The 14,565-nt window shown below is 56.5% G+C and overlaps 1 protein-coding gene across 1 annotated transcript; it reads left to right on the forward strand.

Moving 5' to 3' along the window:
• Positions 1-1,316: 1,316 nt before the first annotated feature.
• On the forward strand, positions 1,317-13,431 carry TBATA (thymus, brain and testes associated). Its single transcript, XM_036083962.2, has 9 exons — positions 1,317-1,363; positions 2,660-2,895; positions 4,886-5,041; positions 5,928-6,007; positions 7,514-7,690; positions 9,769-9,850; positions 10,612-10,756; positions 12,294-12,346; positions 13,346-13,431. Exons 1-9 carry the CDS (start codon positions 1,317-1,319, stop codon positions 13,429-13,431), a joined length of 1,062 nt encoding a protein of 353 aa, XP_035939855.2.
• Positions 13,432-14,565: the final 1,134 nt, after the last annotated feature.

Raw genomic sequence — 14,565 nt, forward strand, 5'->3', positions numbered from 1 at the left:
GATCTCTGGGGTCCTTTGCAGATTTTTGTGACTGAGAGTTCATTTTCAGAATGCACTGACTTCCCGTCCCAAGCCTATCCCTAGGACCTGCAACCCCTGCACTTTGGAGAGATATAGACAGATAGATCCATAGATCTATATATGTATATGTATGTGTGTATGTGTGTGCATGTGTATATGTATATGTACATGTACATGTATGTGTATTGTATGTTTATATGTATGTGTCTATGTATACATATGTGTGTATGCATGTGTATGTGTATCTGTATGTGTATGTATGTGTATATGTATGTGTATATGCATATCTATAGATCTATAGCTATATTCAGGTCCAGAGATTTAAACCAATCACAATTCTTGACTTCGACACCTATCATCTTTCATGCACATCACTGAATTAGTTTATTAGTTATTATTTATAATGAGCACCAGCAAATGCACCTCTCAAACCAAGAACTAGAATACCACCACTAACACATCTTACCTGCTCCCCTCCCATCCTATTCCCCCTCCCTGACTTCTCTCAGAAGTAACCACTAGCTGAATTTTGTGTTTAGCATTTTCTTGATTTCCCCCTTTACTTTATTACATTTATGATCATTTTGCTTGCCTTTGAGCTTAACTTTTATTTTTTTTTATTTTTTATTTTTTTAAAGATTTTATTTATTTGCAAGAGAGAGAATGAGAGACAGAGAGCATGAGAAGGGGGAGGGTCAGAGGGAGAAGCAGACTCCCTGCTGAGCAGGGAGCCCGATGTGGGACTCGATCCCGGGACTCCAGGATCATGACCTGAGCCGAAGGCAGTCGCCTAACCAACTGAGCCACCCAGGCGCCCTGAGCTTAACTTTTAAAAAAGGAATCTCAGGCTATGTGGTCTTCTGGGACTTGCTTTCCTTGACCTCACATTGTATTTGTAAGATGCATTCATGTTGGTCTGCGTAGCTGTGGTTCATTTCCATGCAATATGATGTTCAATTGCCCACATGTAGCACAGCTCATTTACCCATTCTTTCCGCCATTGGACATTTGGGATGTCACCAGGTGTTGGGTAATTTGAACAATGTTAGTCTGAATATTCTCACAAACAGCCCCAGTGGTACGAGAGCAAGAGCATCCATTGGGTGTATGTCGGGGAGAGGAACCACTGAGTGCTACAGCATGCAAATGTTCAATTTTATAAGACATTGCCAATTTTTCTCCCCCAAGTGTCTGTTCCTGTTTACACTCCCACCGCCAGTGTATGAGAGGTCCTCTTATCCATCTTCAACACTAGTGTTAGGTGCACCGGCCTTTATTCTGTTAGAAAGTCGACAATGGCTGCGGAGGTGAAGACCCAGTTGGCTGAACATCCACTGATGAGGCAAGACCCCCCGTGGGCCCCCCCGCTGCTGACCAAGGAGGTGGTGGGGGCAGGGCGGGGTGGGAGACGAAGATGGCGGGGGGGAACCCAACAGACGGAGAGGCCTCACCTTCTGCTGCCCTCAGCCAGGCCCCGGGTGGGTTCTCGGGCCTGAGTTAGCACAGGTCACAAACTGGGTCCTTCCCTGGAAGGAGAGGACATGGTGGCAGGGGGCAGAAGCGCCTAGTGCTAGAAGTCCTGGGGTTTTTAAGGGGTGACATCCTCCATCAGTTGGGGTAGGGGAGGCCAGGTAACTGCAGCTTTCAGAGAAGGTTTGCTTTATTTCTTTAAGTCCCAGATCCCTTAGAGGCCAATCGAGGACGGCACAGAAAACTCAGGGGCCTGGTCAGCGAAATCCTCAGAGGGTCCTGGGGCAGAGCACCTTGCTTAGCATATCCAGAGCCCATCTCTTCTCCAGAGGGCCTCCCTTCAGCCAGGGCCGGCGGGAGAAGGGAATGCAGACAGCGCGCAGGCAGGTGGTCCCACCGGGCCCCAGGCGGAGATCACCCACCTTTGAATCCTTGCTGGACTGACTTCGAGCTGCCCTCCAGAGGCAGGGCCCGGCATCCTCAGCAGAGGGCAGGGGTGCAGGGTGGAGGACAGACAACCCGAGAAGCTTATCTCCAGCGAAGCCGAGCAAGAGCTTGACGCGTCCCTGCAGCGTTGCTACTCTGAAAGCAGCCCCATCAGCTCTGCGTCTCCCGGGAGGGGCCCCCACAGGAAAAGGCGCTGTCTGGCCTCGGTGCTCCAGCTTTGGCCTCTGGACGCTGAATCTGGGCCAAGACCGCCTGGGGGCACGGGGGCCGGGGGACCGCCTCTAGCTGGCTTCTCCTGGGCTGCCAGCAGTCAGCTTGGGGAGAGGCCCTGGCTGTGTCTGTCTGTGCATATAAGGTACCTTTGTTCCAACCCAGGTATTTGGATGAGTAGGTGGGTCTATGGCTTCTTTTTTCTGGCCTGAGAGAGGGTTTCTGGGAGAAGACTGAGGTTTTGGGAGATTCCGTCTGAGTTCTCTCAAATAAATCCTAGCTCCCTGCTAAGGCATCTTAGGAAGACAGAAGGCTCCCTGGGACTGGATTGTACCAGTTGGGAGAGGACCCTGGGGGGAGGCCCGGCTTTGGGTGCCATGGGGGTGGAAGTGAAATCCTGGAAACCGATTTCAGAGTGTCTCGGGAATAGACTGCAGATGAGCACCGAGCTCCGAGCCGGGTGGGCCTTGCTGCCAGGAGGTTCCATTAGCTTCTTGACCTTCTCTTCCAGTCCAAGGGCTGAGCTGAAGCCTGAAAAGAAGTCAGAGCACAGGCCAAGGAGCCACGGGGACGGCAGGCCACAGAAAGAACTGATGATCCCAGGGATCGTGGATTTCCAGCTGATCCAAACGGCACTGAAGACCCCCAAGCCTCAAACCCCTGGTGCCTACCGCTTTGGCCGCCTCAGCCACCACTCCTTCTTCTCCCGACACCACCCCCACCCACAACGCGTGACCCATATCCAAGGTAGGCCTGGGGTAGGTAGGGGCCCGGCTGGAGGTGGCAGGGCCGTCTTAAAAACTGGAAAGGGAGGACCCAGCCCCTGTTTCCAAGCTGAGACTCAGAGAGGATGGGGATTTGGTCAGGGTCAGAGAGCTGCTTGGCCACTTGCAAGCACTTGGTCGAGCAAAGACTTGACCTGGGGGGCAGGCTCCGAGGCAGACTGTGTAGCCGTAGATGATGCCCCTCATTGCCGATCTTCCCATTTTACAAATCAGAGAAAGGGATGAATGTTCTACCCCAGAACTGCACTCTGTTCTCGAACTCAGGCCAATTCATCCACTTAGCCATCTGTCCATCAAATATCTATTGAGTGTGAAGTCAGGCCCTATTTTAGGCGCTGGGGATATGACAGTGAGTAAGAGTCCCTGACCTCATGGAGCTGACTCTGGTGGGAAAGGATAGGAAATAGGTAAGGTGTCAGAGTGTAGGAAGTGCCAAGGCTCTAGAGGGAAGGAGACCTCATCAATAGCATGGCATTTGAGCAAAGAACTAAAGGAGAGAGGGCATGAACCATGTGGATATTGGGGGAAAGAATGTCCCAGGCAGAGGGAACAGCAAGTGCAAAGGCCCTGAGGCACGAATCCTGGCTCTGCTGGAGGATCAGCAAGGAAGCCAGTGTGGCTGGAGCAGAGTAAGGAGGGGTAGAAAGGAGATGCACCAGAGAGGTGGTGAGGGTCCTGATCATGTGGGCCTTGGAGGTCACCCCACTTGCCATTGAGCCATCTCACTGAGTCAACGAGAGCCATTGAAAAGTAAAGGCAAAGAAGTGACAGAAGTGATATGTTGGCCACTGTCTGGAGGGTGGCATGGACCAAGGAGGTAGCAGTGGAAGAGTGAGTGGCCCTGTTCTGGAGATACATGGAGGTGAAGCCAACAGGATTTGGAGAGTGGTTAAAAATGAGTAGGAAAGGCAGAGAGCAGTCAGGGATGATTCCCAGGTGCTGGGCCTGAGTGACTAGAAAACCAGAGTCACATTGGCTGTGAGGCAAAAAAGCCTGAAGCAAGGGCCAGCGCAGGGTGGGGGAGGGATGGGGAATTTGGTGGGGCCCCGGGAGATGTGAGACTCCACATACCTTTCAGGCTTGAGGGTAGAAGTGCAGAGTAGGCAGCCGGGCCCAGGGTTCAGGCAAGAGATGCCGATGTGGCCATTCAAGGAGGGACGGCATTGGAAGTGGCGTGCTTGGATGGGCAAGCCCAGAGCCTGTGTAGATGCAGGAGAGCCCAGGGACCCCAAGGCCGAGGGGGCAAGGAGGTGAGAAGGAAGGAGCAGAGGAGGTGAGGAGCGGCCTGCGAGTTAGGAGGGACCAGGAGAATGAGGGGACGCCCGACCAAAAGGAGAGTGTTTCCGGAAGGACAGAGTGAGCCACCATGCTAGATCCTACCCAGGCTGGTCCTCGAAGCTTCACGATGGACGACAATACACGGTCACACAGACTGGAAGCCAGAAGGGTCCTCGTGTGTAAGCTGCTCACCACCTCCTCCAGGCTGCCCTGCACGGCTGACAGATGGCAAGGAGTTTTATCCAGGGGGTCTGGCTAAATCTCACTCCCTGTGATTTGAGCCCAGGCCCCTCTGGTCACAGACTGTGGGTTAATGCCCCAGCCCCATGTCCTCCTCTTTAAGCTGCCTACCTCTGTGTGTTCACACCTGCAGTTCTTTGCTCTGTCCTAGAAAATCGGAAGGAGCCCAAGACTAGGGTCCCAGGAAGCCTGGGTTCCTATCTCACCTCTGCCTGACTCGCTGGGTGACCCTGAGCACAGCCTGTCACAGTCCACTCTAATGTCCCCGTGGGTAAGGCCTCTGTGGCCGAAGGGCCTCCCAGGTCCAGCGATCTATGGGCTTGTGGTTATGGAAGAAGCGGGCTCAGTGTTCTCCCTGCCCACCAGCTCCTCCCAGCCTCCTGGGGTTCCTGGGGTCCACCCACCTCCTTCCCATGGCCTTTCACCCTTCACAGATCTCACCGGGAAGCCCGTGTGTGTCGTCAGAGACGAGTTCTCTCTGGCCCCCTTGCCTCAAGCCACACTTTTAACCCGCTGTCTGATGGGGATGCCCACCATCTCTGTCCCCATCGGAGACCCGCAGTCCAATCGGGAACCCCGGCTTTCTTCTGGTGGGTACTTGGGCAGCAGCCCCTCTCCAGGTTCCTGGGAAGGAAAGAGCTCTTAGGTCAGTGGGGTCCTGTGGGGTACCCTAGATTTTTCCTCATTTCCTCAGACAGCAGCATCTGCATACTTCCCCATCCCCCAGGTCCTCAGAAACGTGGCCCCTACTCCGATTTGAGGTGTTTGAGGAGTAATGACAATCAGACGACAGGCAGATTTGGGCCACAGTCATGTGACTTACAGCCACAAATAGGAACGATATTGGAAATGTTGAGTCACTTGGATGCTCAGGCACCGGCCATTCGGAGCAGTCAGCCGGAGACGGAGCTGGAGTAGCAGTTTTCCGGCAGCCACTGCCCTGCCCTGCTCCTTGCCCTTCCCTGAGGGTCAAGGGGAAGCCCACTGGTGGGGTGGGGGCCGGGAGAGGCCCCGGGGAGGATCCAGGACAGCTGTGCAGGGCAGAGAGGCTAGGGAGGCTCACCGCAGTGCCATGTCCCCAACTTCGGCAGGAGCAGGTCAATATCTGAGTGACTGGGACAGCGCAGCAACTGAGTCTCAGTGCTGGCCTCAGGTGCCTAAGAGAGGCAAAGCTGGATTAACCTGCACTCATCTTGGCCCAGGTAGCCAAGCATCTCTAGCATCTCCCAGTGAAGCCACAGGCTAGGATATCAACGTCGGCCCCCTCCAGTAGTGACCACACTCACCCACCAAGGGGTGGATTCCTCCTCCTTCCCTCAAGGTTACCGCCTCCCCCTTTCCCTGTAAGATATAAGGCGGAAGGCTGGGGAGGTGAGCAGGCTCTTCCCCGCTTCCCCCTACAGCCCTCCCAATGCTGGGTCCCACAGGGAGGGCAGGGAGGAGGACCCCAGGTATCAGCTGGCAATGTCTTCCCAGAGGCCTGGAAGAAGGAGTTGAGGGACCTGGCTTCCCAGGTGGCCATCTTCACCAAGGAGAATGAGCTGAAGAGCAAAGAGGTGGGTGCAGAACAAAGGAGCTGCCTGGGAAGAGATCCGAAGGGTCCAGCCCTTTGTAACAAAACCCCTCCCAAGTGGGTTCCACCTCACGGGCAGTAGAGCCCGTGTCCACAAGAGTGGGGGGCTGTTGGCACGGGGAGGAGGGGGCCGCAGAACACCAACCTGAAGGAGAAGGGTTGCAGCAAGGGCTCCAAGGAGAAGAGAAGGTGGCTAGGTGGAGAAATCCAAGAAGGGTTCATAACACAGGTGGGATGTTTGGAAGTGGGCAAGGGAGGCGTTCCTAGTGAGGCCTGCAGCACAAAAGCTCAGAAGCTGGGAAATGCAGGACATCCTTAGAGACCGCGGCTGAAGTGCAGGGATAAGTGGGCAGCCATGTTGGGGGGGGCGGGGAAGGTGAGAAGGGGCCAACTTTGAATGTGGGCAAAAAGAGGAGCTTGTTCTTAATTTCTGAACTTCCTGTAGTGTCGAATCTCATAAGGACTGGAGAATCCCTGAAGGATTTCAAACAGGATGGGGGGACCTCCTGGGTGCCATTTGTTAGTAATCCAGTAAAGACAATTGGGAGGCAGCTTGGAGGTATTTGGAATTGGACTGAGGACAGGTCTGGCCCTTGGGACAGAGTCTGGTTCTGCCCTTGTCTTGGGCAACAGAGTTCTCCTTCCTGCTTTGCGGCTAACTCACTGCAATGATCACGGCAACTCAGCTAAGCTTTCTGGGTCTCAGTTTTCTTATCTTTAAAATGGGGAGAAGTGTAGGGGCTCCTGTGTGGCTCAGTCAGTTGAGTGTCCGACTCTTGACCTCAGGGTCCTGGGATCGAGCCCCATGTTGGGTGTCGGGCTCTGTGCTCGGCGGGGAGTCTGCTTCTCTCCCTTTTCCTCTGCGCACCCCCCCCCCAACTGCTCACGCACATGGGTTCTCTTGCTCCCTCTAAAATAAAAAATATAAATAAATACATACATACATACATACATAAATAAAATCAGAAGATGCATACTACCAGTCTCAACTGGGGTTGCAGGGGTAGGAGGTCCCAGGCCTCATACCCGCAAGCCTGGCTCAGGAGGGTTTCCCAGGGCAAAGAAAGAATGACAAGCTCTTGGGGACAAGCTTGGGGGCAGCTGAGCTGGGAGTTAAGGTAGGCAATGGGGGCCTTCAGCCTGGGATACTGCTTTCAGATCTCTGATGGGCACAGGGGTGGAGAGGGAAGGAGGGTCTCCCTAGGAGGAAATATGAGGACTTCAGAGGGGCTCCAGAATTCAAGAAGTTTCAGGAGGAAGAACTTTGCCTATAGAGAGGCCCCAGAGTATAGAACAGGGTGGGGCTGGCCTGGTCATCCTCCCAGTTCCCTGCAATGTTGTGATGCTAGGATTCCAGGAGGCGAGGTGATGCCCTGGAGGTGTGACAGGGCCTCCTTCTCTTCCCCTCTGCCTTCTTCCTTGAGCCTCTCTCTCTCTCTCTCTCAATCTCTCTCTCACTGCCTGGAGTCTCTGGCCACTTTGATCCCAGCAGAAGGAGGAGCCTCAGCGGGAGCAAGGGGCAAAGTACTCGGCCGAGACCGGGAGGCTCATCCCCACTTCCACCCAACCCATTGGTCGCCGCCACTCCCGCCAGGGCCCACGGATTTATCCTTCTGGCAAAGATGGAGGAGTCCAGACCATCGTCCTGCAGGATCAGGAGCTGCTGGTGAGGCCCTGGGAACGCTGGGAACTACGGCCCAATGGACGCCTGGTCTGAGGGCTGCAAACATGGTGGTGCTGCTCCCTGGCTCACAGCAATCCCAAATGGGGTGCTTACAAACTGCTTTAAAGTGTGGCCTCTCGGGGCACCTGGGGGCTCAATCGGTTAAGCATCAAACTCTTGATTTTGGCTCAGGTCATGATCTCAGGGTCATGAGACGGAGCCCCGCTTCGGGCTCCACGCTGAGGTGGAGCCTGCTTAAGATCCTCTCTTCCTCTCCCTCTGCCCCTCCCCCCACCTCTCTCTCTCTCTTAAAAAAAAAAAAGGCAGTGTGGCCTCTCCCAGGGGATACTTGTACCTGAAACTGTCAGCCCCAGAAACTCCCCGCCTGGGAGTCAAGCCCCTGGATCCAATCCCCTGTTGCTTCCAGGTTTCTGCGGGAGGCTCTCCCTCTCTTTGAAGGCCTTCTCCCCTCGGGGCTTTAGTTCCATGATCTACCCAAGCTGGGAGCATGAACGTGTTGTCGCGAAGGGCTAAGGGAGCTACAGTGGGGGAATGACAGCCAGCCAGGCCAGCCCCAGCTGGGTCTCCCCACGCTCGGAGGGGTTTGGTCTCTGCCACGGTGACGCACAGACCCACCTCTTTCCTGTGCAAGTTTCCCCGTCAAGGCCTGAGATGAGTCCGGGACCAACGCCAGAGGGTTGAGGCTGTATCTCACGGTCCCTTTTCAAATGCATACATGTTCTCCAGGGAAGGTTAGACCCTGCACCACCATCCTGACACCCTTCCCGTGACCAGCGCTTTCAAGCCTGCAGTCTCTTTGGAGACTTACAAGAGCCCAGTGAAGTGGCCACAGCAGACAGGGCCCGGAACCCCCATTCCACAGACGGGGAGGCTAAGGCCCTGCCAGGTGACAATCTGTGGCCCAGGTCCCCAGCGAGGGAGCAGCATAGCCGGCACTAGAACAGTACTTTCTCCACCATAGGGCGGCCTCACCTTGCCTGGAATTAGGTTCTCGGGTCCTGTGGGGAGGGGGCCCAGGGCAGGTAAGTTGGACGCGGAGAACGGAGAAGGGCCCAGGGGCAGACCCAGGGTGGGGGTCACTGCAACAGGTGGGTATCTGGGGCTGAGGGGGCACCCTAGCAGGCAGAGGCCTGGGAAGAGTCTCGGCCCGGTTCCACTCTGCCAAGGATGAGGCAGACCTACTGGGGACTGAGAGGCCCCGTCAGGTCCTGGGAAGACCAACTGCCAAGCACTGAGGGGACCCCACTTTCCTAGGACTCCAGGGGCTCCACCTCATACCGCGGGCCCCAACTCCAGCCGACCGTAGCCACAGCCGCCATCAGCAGCCCCGCCTAGGGAGCCCCCATATCCCACCCGACCCAGAGCTGGATCTCCCCCCGATGACACTTACCTGGAGAACACAGGTGGAAGAGGGCCCGGAAGTGGCAGAGATGCCCGAGGCTGAGGAAGCGGCCAAGGAAGTGGCCGAGAGAGAAGTGTGCACGCTGCTCGGCGAGATGGAGCCCCAGGCTGGGCAGTCTGCAGAATCAGCCAGCCCTGACCCTCAGCCTGCCCACTGGGCTCACCCCACCTCCATGCTCGCATCTCCAGACCCTGGGAGCTCCAGGGTGGGAAGGCCTGTGGGGTTCCTGAAATCCCCACGCCAAGGACTCAGGGATCTGGGACTCGGTGCGTCTCTGAGCTGCTGACCAACCCGCTCTCACTTTGCCTTCCCAGTGAAGGACTTTGGGGTACAATCAGCCCACGTGGGGTTCAGGGAGGAGGGGTCCATAGACATGACTCCGAAGCTTCGTTCTGCCACAGTCTCCCTGCTGGGTGTCCTCCTCCTTCAAGGCCTCCGATTCTTCCTCTGTCCTGTGAGGAGGTTAAGACTCTTCCTCCGGGACTGGTGGCAGAGAAGGTGCTCTGTAAGGTGCAAAGTCACAGGCAGGAGCCATGGTGGGGACCAGTTCAGCCAAGCATGTGGCTCTGGGAGCCCACGTTGTGGGAGAGGGGCCCGTGCTGCTGGCTGGGACATGCCATCCGGACACACTGACCGGGGCCTGTCGTCCTGCCCGCAGATCCTGGAGCTCCTTTGTCAGATCCTGCAGACAGACTCCTTGAGCGCCATCCAGTTCTGGCTCCTGTATGCTCCCCCGAAGGGTGAGGACACGGCCTGTGCCCCGGGCTTTCTTGGGCTGGAGGCTGTTGAGGGCCTTGTTCTCTGGATGTCACTCGGCTCCCACCCAGGGCCTTCCCCCTGGGCTGCTGCTCATTTTTGAAGCCCCAAATGAACCTGTTCCAGCCGGATGGCCCCTCTGCTCCCTCCTCCCGCCCCCTTGGCAGGACTCCCACCACCCTACTTCTCGGAGGGGACCTCGGGCTGACCACCACCCTTGGCACCTGGGACGGAGAAGTCCAGATATGTCTTCAGCAGACAGACCCCCTCACTCAGCACTGTGGGAAACATGCACACCCAGACACAACATACGCACGGGGACACATGAGCGGACACACGTGCACACACTGGGATGGTGGGTGGGTGTATCTAAGTGGGGGGTTGAGGAGTGCTGATGGGAGATGGAGGGAGAGGAGGAGGAGAGGCAGGGCAGGGGCCAGAGGCAGGTCCCCTGGAGGCATGGCTGCTGGGTGGGCCAAAGGGGGCCAAGAACAAGGCACATGCATGTGATCGTGTGGTGACAGGTGGGGACGGGCTAGGTGCTCTGCATACATAGGGGCCAGGACAGAAGGGGGGCCCCCCCAAAGGGGACCTGGAGGCAGAATGTCAGATGGTTAGAGAGAGTTGCCCTGGGCCAGAGTTGGGCAGAAGAGCTGGAGGCCCTGCTTCCAGCCTGTCCCTTTGTGGGGACAGGACAGGGTGGGTCTTACCACTGAGGACCGTGCCCCCCCGGCTGTGCTTACAGAGAAAGACCTAGCACTGGGACTCCTGCAGACAGCGGTGGCTCAGCTCCTTCCGCAGCCCCTAGACTCTATCCCGGTGGAAAAACTTCTCGATCAGCTCCAGGAAGTCCAAGAGCCATCTCAAGAGAGGCAACAGCCACCCTACAGGTGGGCTCCACACCACTCACCTGCCCCTCTGTTCCCAGAACTGTTCCCTCACGTCCCTCCCAGGTGAGGCCGGGCTGGTCTGGAGAAGGGATCCGGGCACTGGCCACAGCCTGGGCTCACTGAGCCTGTGCTGGAGGGGGAGGAGGTGCAGCCCCTCCCCCGGGGACCCCCCCCAGGCGTGCCCGTGCTGCCTGAAGGCCCCTCTGCCAGCCCAGGCCTCGGCGGCTGGCCCTGGGGAATGCCCAAGGGGTGACCTGTGTCAGCTGTAGCAGGGCAGGGCTGGAGAAGCCACGTCGAGCCCTCCCGCGCTCGGTCTTTGGGAAGGCAAGAAGAGACGGAAAGCTAGCAGGCCAGCAGAAGTACCTTAATGGCGGCGTTAAGCGCCTCGCACAGCGGAGGACATAGGGCAAGGGAAGGTTAGGGAAGTCCTCACAAGGCAGGTGAGTAGGGCCAGGTGTCGGCAACGGAACTGGCAATAATGCGTGACCACCGTGCCGCCTGACAGCAGAAGGCTCACGTATTTGCAGCCTACGCAACCACCCGCGGAGGCAGCAGTACCCCCATTTTACAGATTGGAAAACTCAGGCTCAGCAACAGTTGAATGGCGGCCCAAAGTCACCCAGCTGACCAGCAGCAGAGCTAGGATTCAGCCTCGGGCCGGTCTAACTTCCCAGCCCAGCAGCATGTAGATTTGCCAGAGACCTTGTGAAAAATGCAGATTCCTAGAGATTCCTACACGGCAGGTTGGGGATGAGCCAGGGGATGCGTCATTTTGACAATCTCCCGAGTTTTTTCTGATAGAGCTTGGGGAACGCTGCTGGGATAGGGAGGATTTGAAGGAGCCAGTGAGAGAGTGGGGGCCGTCAGGAAGGGGAGGCAGGAATGTGCTCACTCTAGGGAATGTTAGTTAAGTTTGGGGGTGGTTGCAGCTTGGTGAGAAGGGGGCAGGTGCTTGTGCTCATTTAGGTTTGTTGAAGACCTGGGTTCTTGCTCTGGCCCTGAGCTGGGTTCTATTTTCTGCTCTGAGACCAGGGGAGGCCCAGGAGGAAGGTAGGCTACACTGTGAGCTCAGGCAAGCCACCGCCCATCCGCGGGCCTCAGTTGCACCTCTCAAAACCCCTCTCCCAGAGTTGTAGGGAGGACAATTACATGGGGTGTGTAAACAGGCTTGCTCAAGTCCTCTATTAGGGTAGCAGGAGCTCCGGTTTCTCCACTCACGGAGGAAGCTTTCCTCTCTGCCAGGAAGCGGGAGCCAAGCGGGGGCTGGGGTGGGCTGCCGTGGGCTGGGGCCTCCCTTACCGCTCCAGAGGGCCAGAGGGCCTTGGTTCCTTGTGGCCACAGCCAGGCAAAGGAGTCACAGTTATCTCTCAGGGTCCTGCTGGGGTGGTTCCTGACAGGGGAGCCGATGCTTTGGGGATCTCCAGGAGGGGCGGCTCATGCGTCTCCCTGGAGCAGTTCCTTCCCTGCCCCCCCGCCCCGCACCCTGCTACTCTGCCCCCGCCTCACCTTCCCAGCCTTGTCTTTGTGTCCGTTATAGCCAATCCCCGAAGAAGACGAAGACACCGCCCCTACCCAAAGGCGACAAACCAGGTAAGATTCCACGCAGCAGATCATCCTGGGGGCTCCCCAAGGCCCCCCCTGGCTGTATGCCTCGGGGGATCCAAGGACCCTGGAGATGAAGCTGCCCGTTCTGTCCATTCATCTATTCACTCGTTTATTCAATGCAGACTTCTCAGCAGCTGTGAGCTAGGCTCTGGGGAAGAGTCCAGACACATTCTTGCTTTTATGAGCTTACATCCTCCTCGTGACAGGGAGTGCAGACAACAAATAAAAACATCTGAGGGGATTAGGTGCCATAAGGAAAAGAAAGCAGAGTAAGGTGAGGGACAGTAAGAAGGACTGGCAGGGTGTGGAGAAGGCTCCTTGAGCTGAACAACAGGCAGGATCCCGCCCGATGCGGGTCTAGGGAGAACCCAGAAGTAGGACTCTCACCTGCCCAGTGTGTGGGTGAAAGCACACGCAGGCCAGGGTGGCTGGGGCCTTGTGGGTCAGGACAGGTAAGAAATGAGATGGGATAGGTGGGCAGGGCCGGCCTGTGGTCCCATGCAGAGGGGGTGGGGGTGCACTGGAGCCTTACGAGCAGGGCCTGGGGGGACGCCTCTGGATGCCGAGTAGAGAATGGACTGTCGGGGGCCAGAGGGGATGCGGGGAGACCAGGGAGGAGGCTGCTGCATCATCCTGGTGCCTTTGGCCAGGGCAGGGGCTGAAAAGAGGACAGCTACCCGCCATGTACAGTATTCTCCCCCACTGGACTATGGGGGTCCTAAGGGGGCTGAGTGTCTGGCATGGAGTAGGTACTCCCTAAGTATTTGTTGTCTGGGTGTAGAAAGAAGAGGTGGAGGTGAAGCTCAGAGAAGGGAGTCGGCTCCTTCCAGGTCACCAGCAGAGCCCAGAGCAAAAGCTGGGCTTGACCCACATCTGCCTGGGGCCTTGCGGGGAGAAGAGCTCCACTAGGTCTCCGGAGCAGCTCCCAGCTAGGGGCCTGGCCCCTCCCCGTCCTCTCCTGACTGATGTCTTCCCTACCTCCAGAGTATATCGGAAGAGCACAAGTTCTTCGGATGCATTCAAGCCAGAACGCAGAAGAGAGAACTTCAAAGCCAAAGGCAGAATGCTGAGTCCGAGTCCCTTTGCCCGCCTTGCTCAGGAGCTGCCCCCAGGTTTGAGGCTGTTCTCAGCCCCACCACCTCAACAGCAACACCGATTTTCCTATCACACGGAGCCCATTAAAAGGCTGCCTTCCCTTTAGGAGGACAATTCCACTCTACTCTCTGTAGTGGGTCTGTGCTTGGGGGTCGTTTATTCCAGGAGCAGGGATGGGCTGCACAGAACCGTCCCATTCCCTTGGAGAAAGCCCAAGTGGTACCACCCACGCGGGGCTTACCCAGTGGTTCTATGTTCCTAGGAGCTGAAGGGCAGCCTGAGAAAGAGGCTCTGTCCCTCCTGAGCAAAGACACACAGGGCTCTGGGTAGGTTAGAGCAGAGGTCAGAACCCACGGGCCTCCATAAAGTAACCATCGATACCAACTGTTGAGTTCCTAGCAGTACCATATTCGATGCTCCCAAAAGCTCTGTGAGGCAGACCATGAATATCATCACTCCCATTTTACAGATGAATAAATCGAGGCTCAAACAGTGAAATAACTTGTCCAAAGCCACACAGTAAGTGGCAGGGGCAGGCCCCAAATCCAGCATATCTGGCTGGGGAACTCCTGATCTTCCCCACTGTGTTCTACTGCCTTCCAAACAGCAACCCTCACCAAAGGTGGCAGCTGCAATCCGAAACGCATAAGCCTTAGCAAAATGGTGGTTGGAAAGATCAAGGAGGAAAGAGACCTTCCATAAATGGGACCCAGCTGGGGTTTCGCTATCCTTTACCATCTAGAGAAGATGGCCTTTGATTCTCTGGGAAGTCCAGTGTTCCTTGAGATTTCTGCAGATTCCCTGGAAAGCCGGGACAGGGAGACATGGGAGGCATTGGGAATCCACAGTGTTATGGCCACCTGTGGCTCTGAGCTCCTACTTCCACTGAGTCAGGTCCCTGGACCGTGGCTCCTTCCGTGCTGGCAAACACGGGTCCACCTCACAGCAGCTCACATGGATTCGGTCCCTCTGGGTTTTCTCAAAGACCCCATTCACATAAAACCTGTGTGTGCAGCCAGCTTCAGCCCAGATCAGGGGCTGGATGGGGATCTGCTGTGAATCTAGCCAACAGCATCATGTCAATATTAAATCGCCTTGTGTTTTTAAAG

This window comes from Halichoerus grypus, chromosome 7, assembly GCF_964656455.1.
Source record: "Halichoerus grypus chromosome 7, mHalGry1.hap1.1, whole genome shotgun sequence".
Taxonomy (NCBI): domain Eukaryota; kingdom Metazoa; phylum Chordata; class Mammalia; order Carnivora; family Phocidae; genus Halichoerus; species Halichoerus grypus.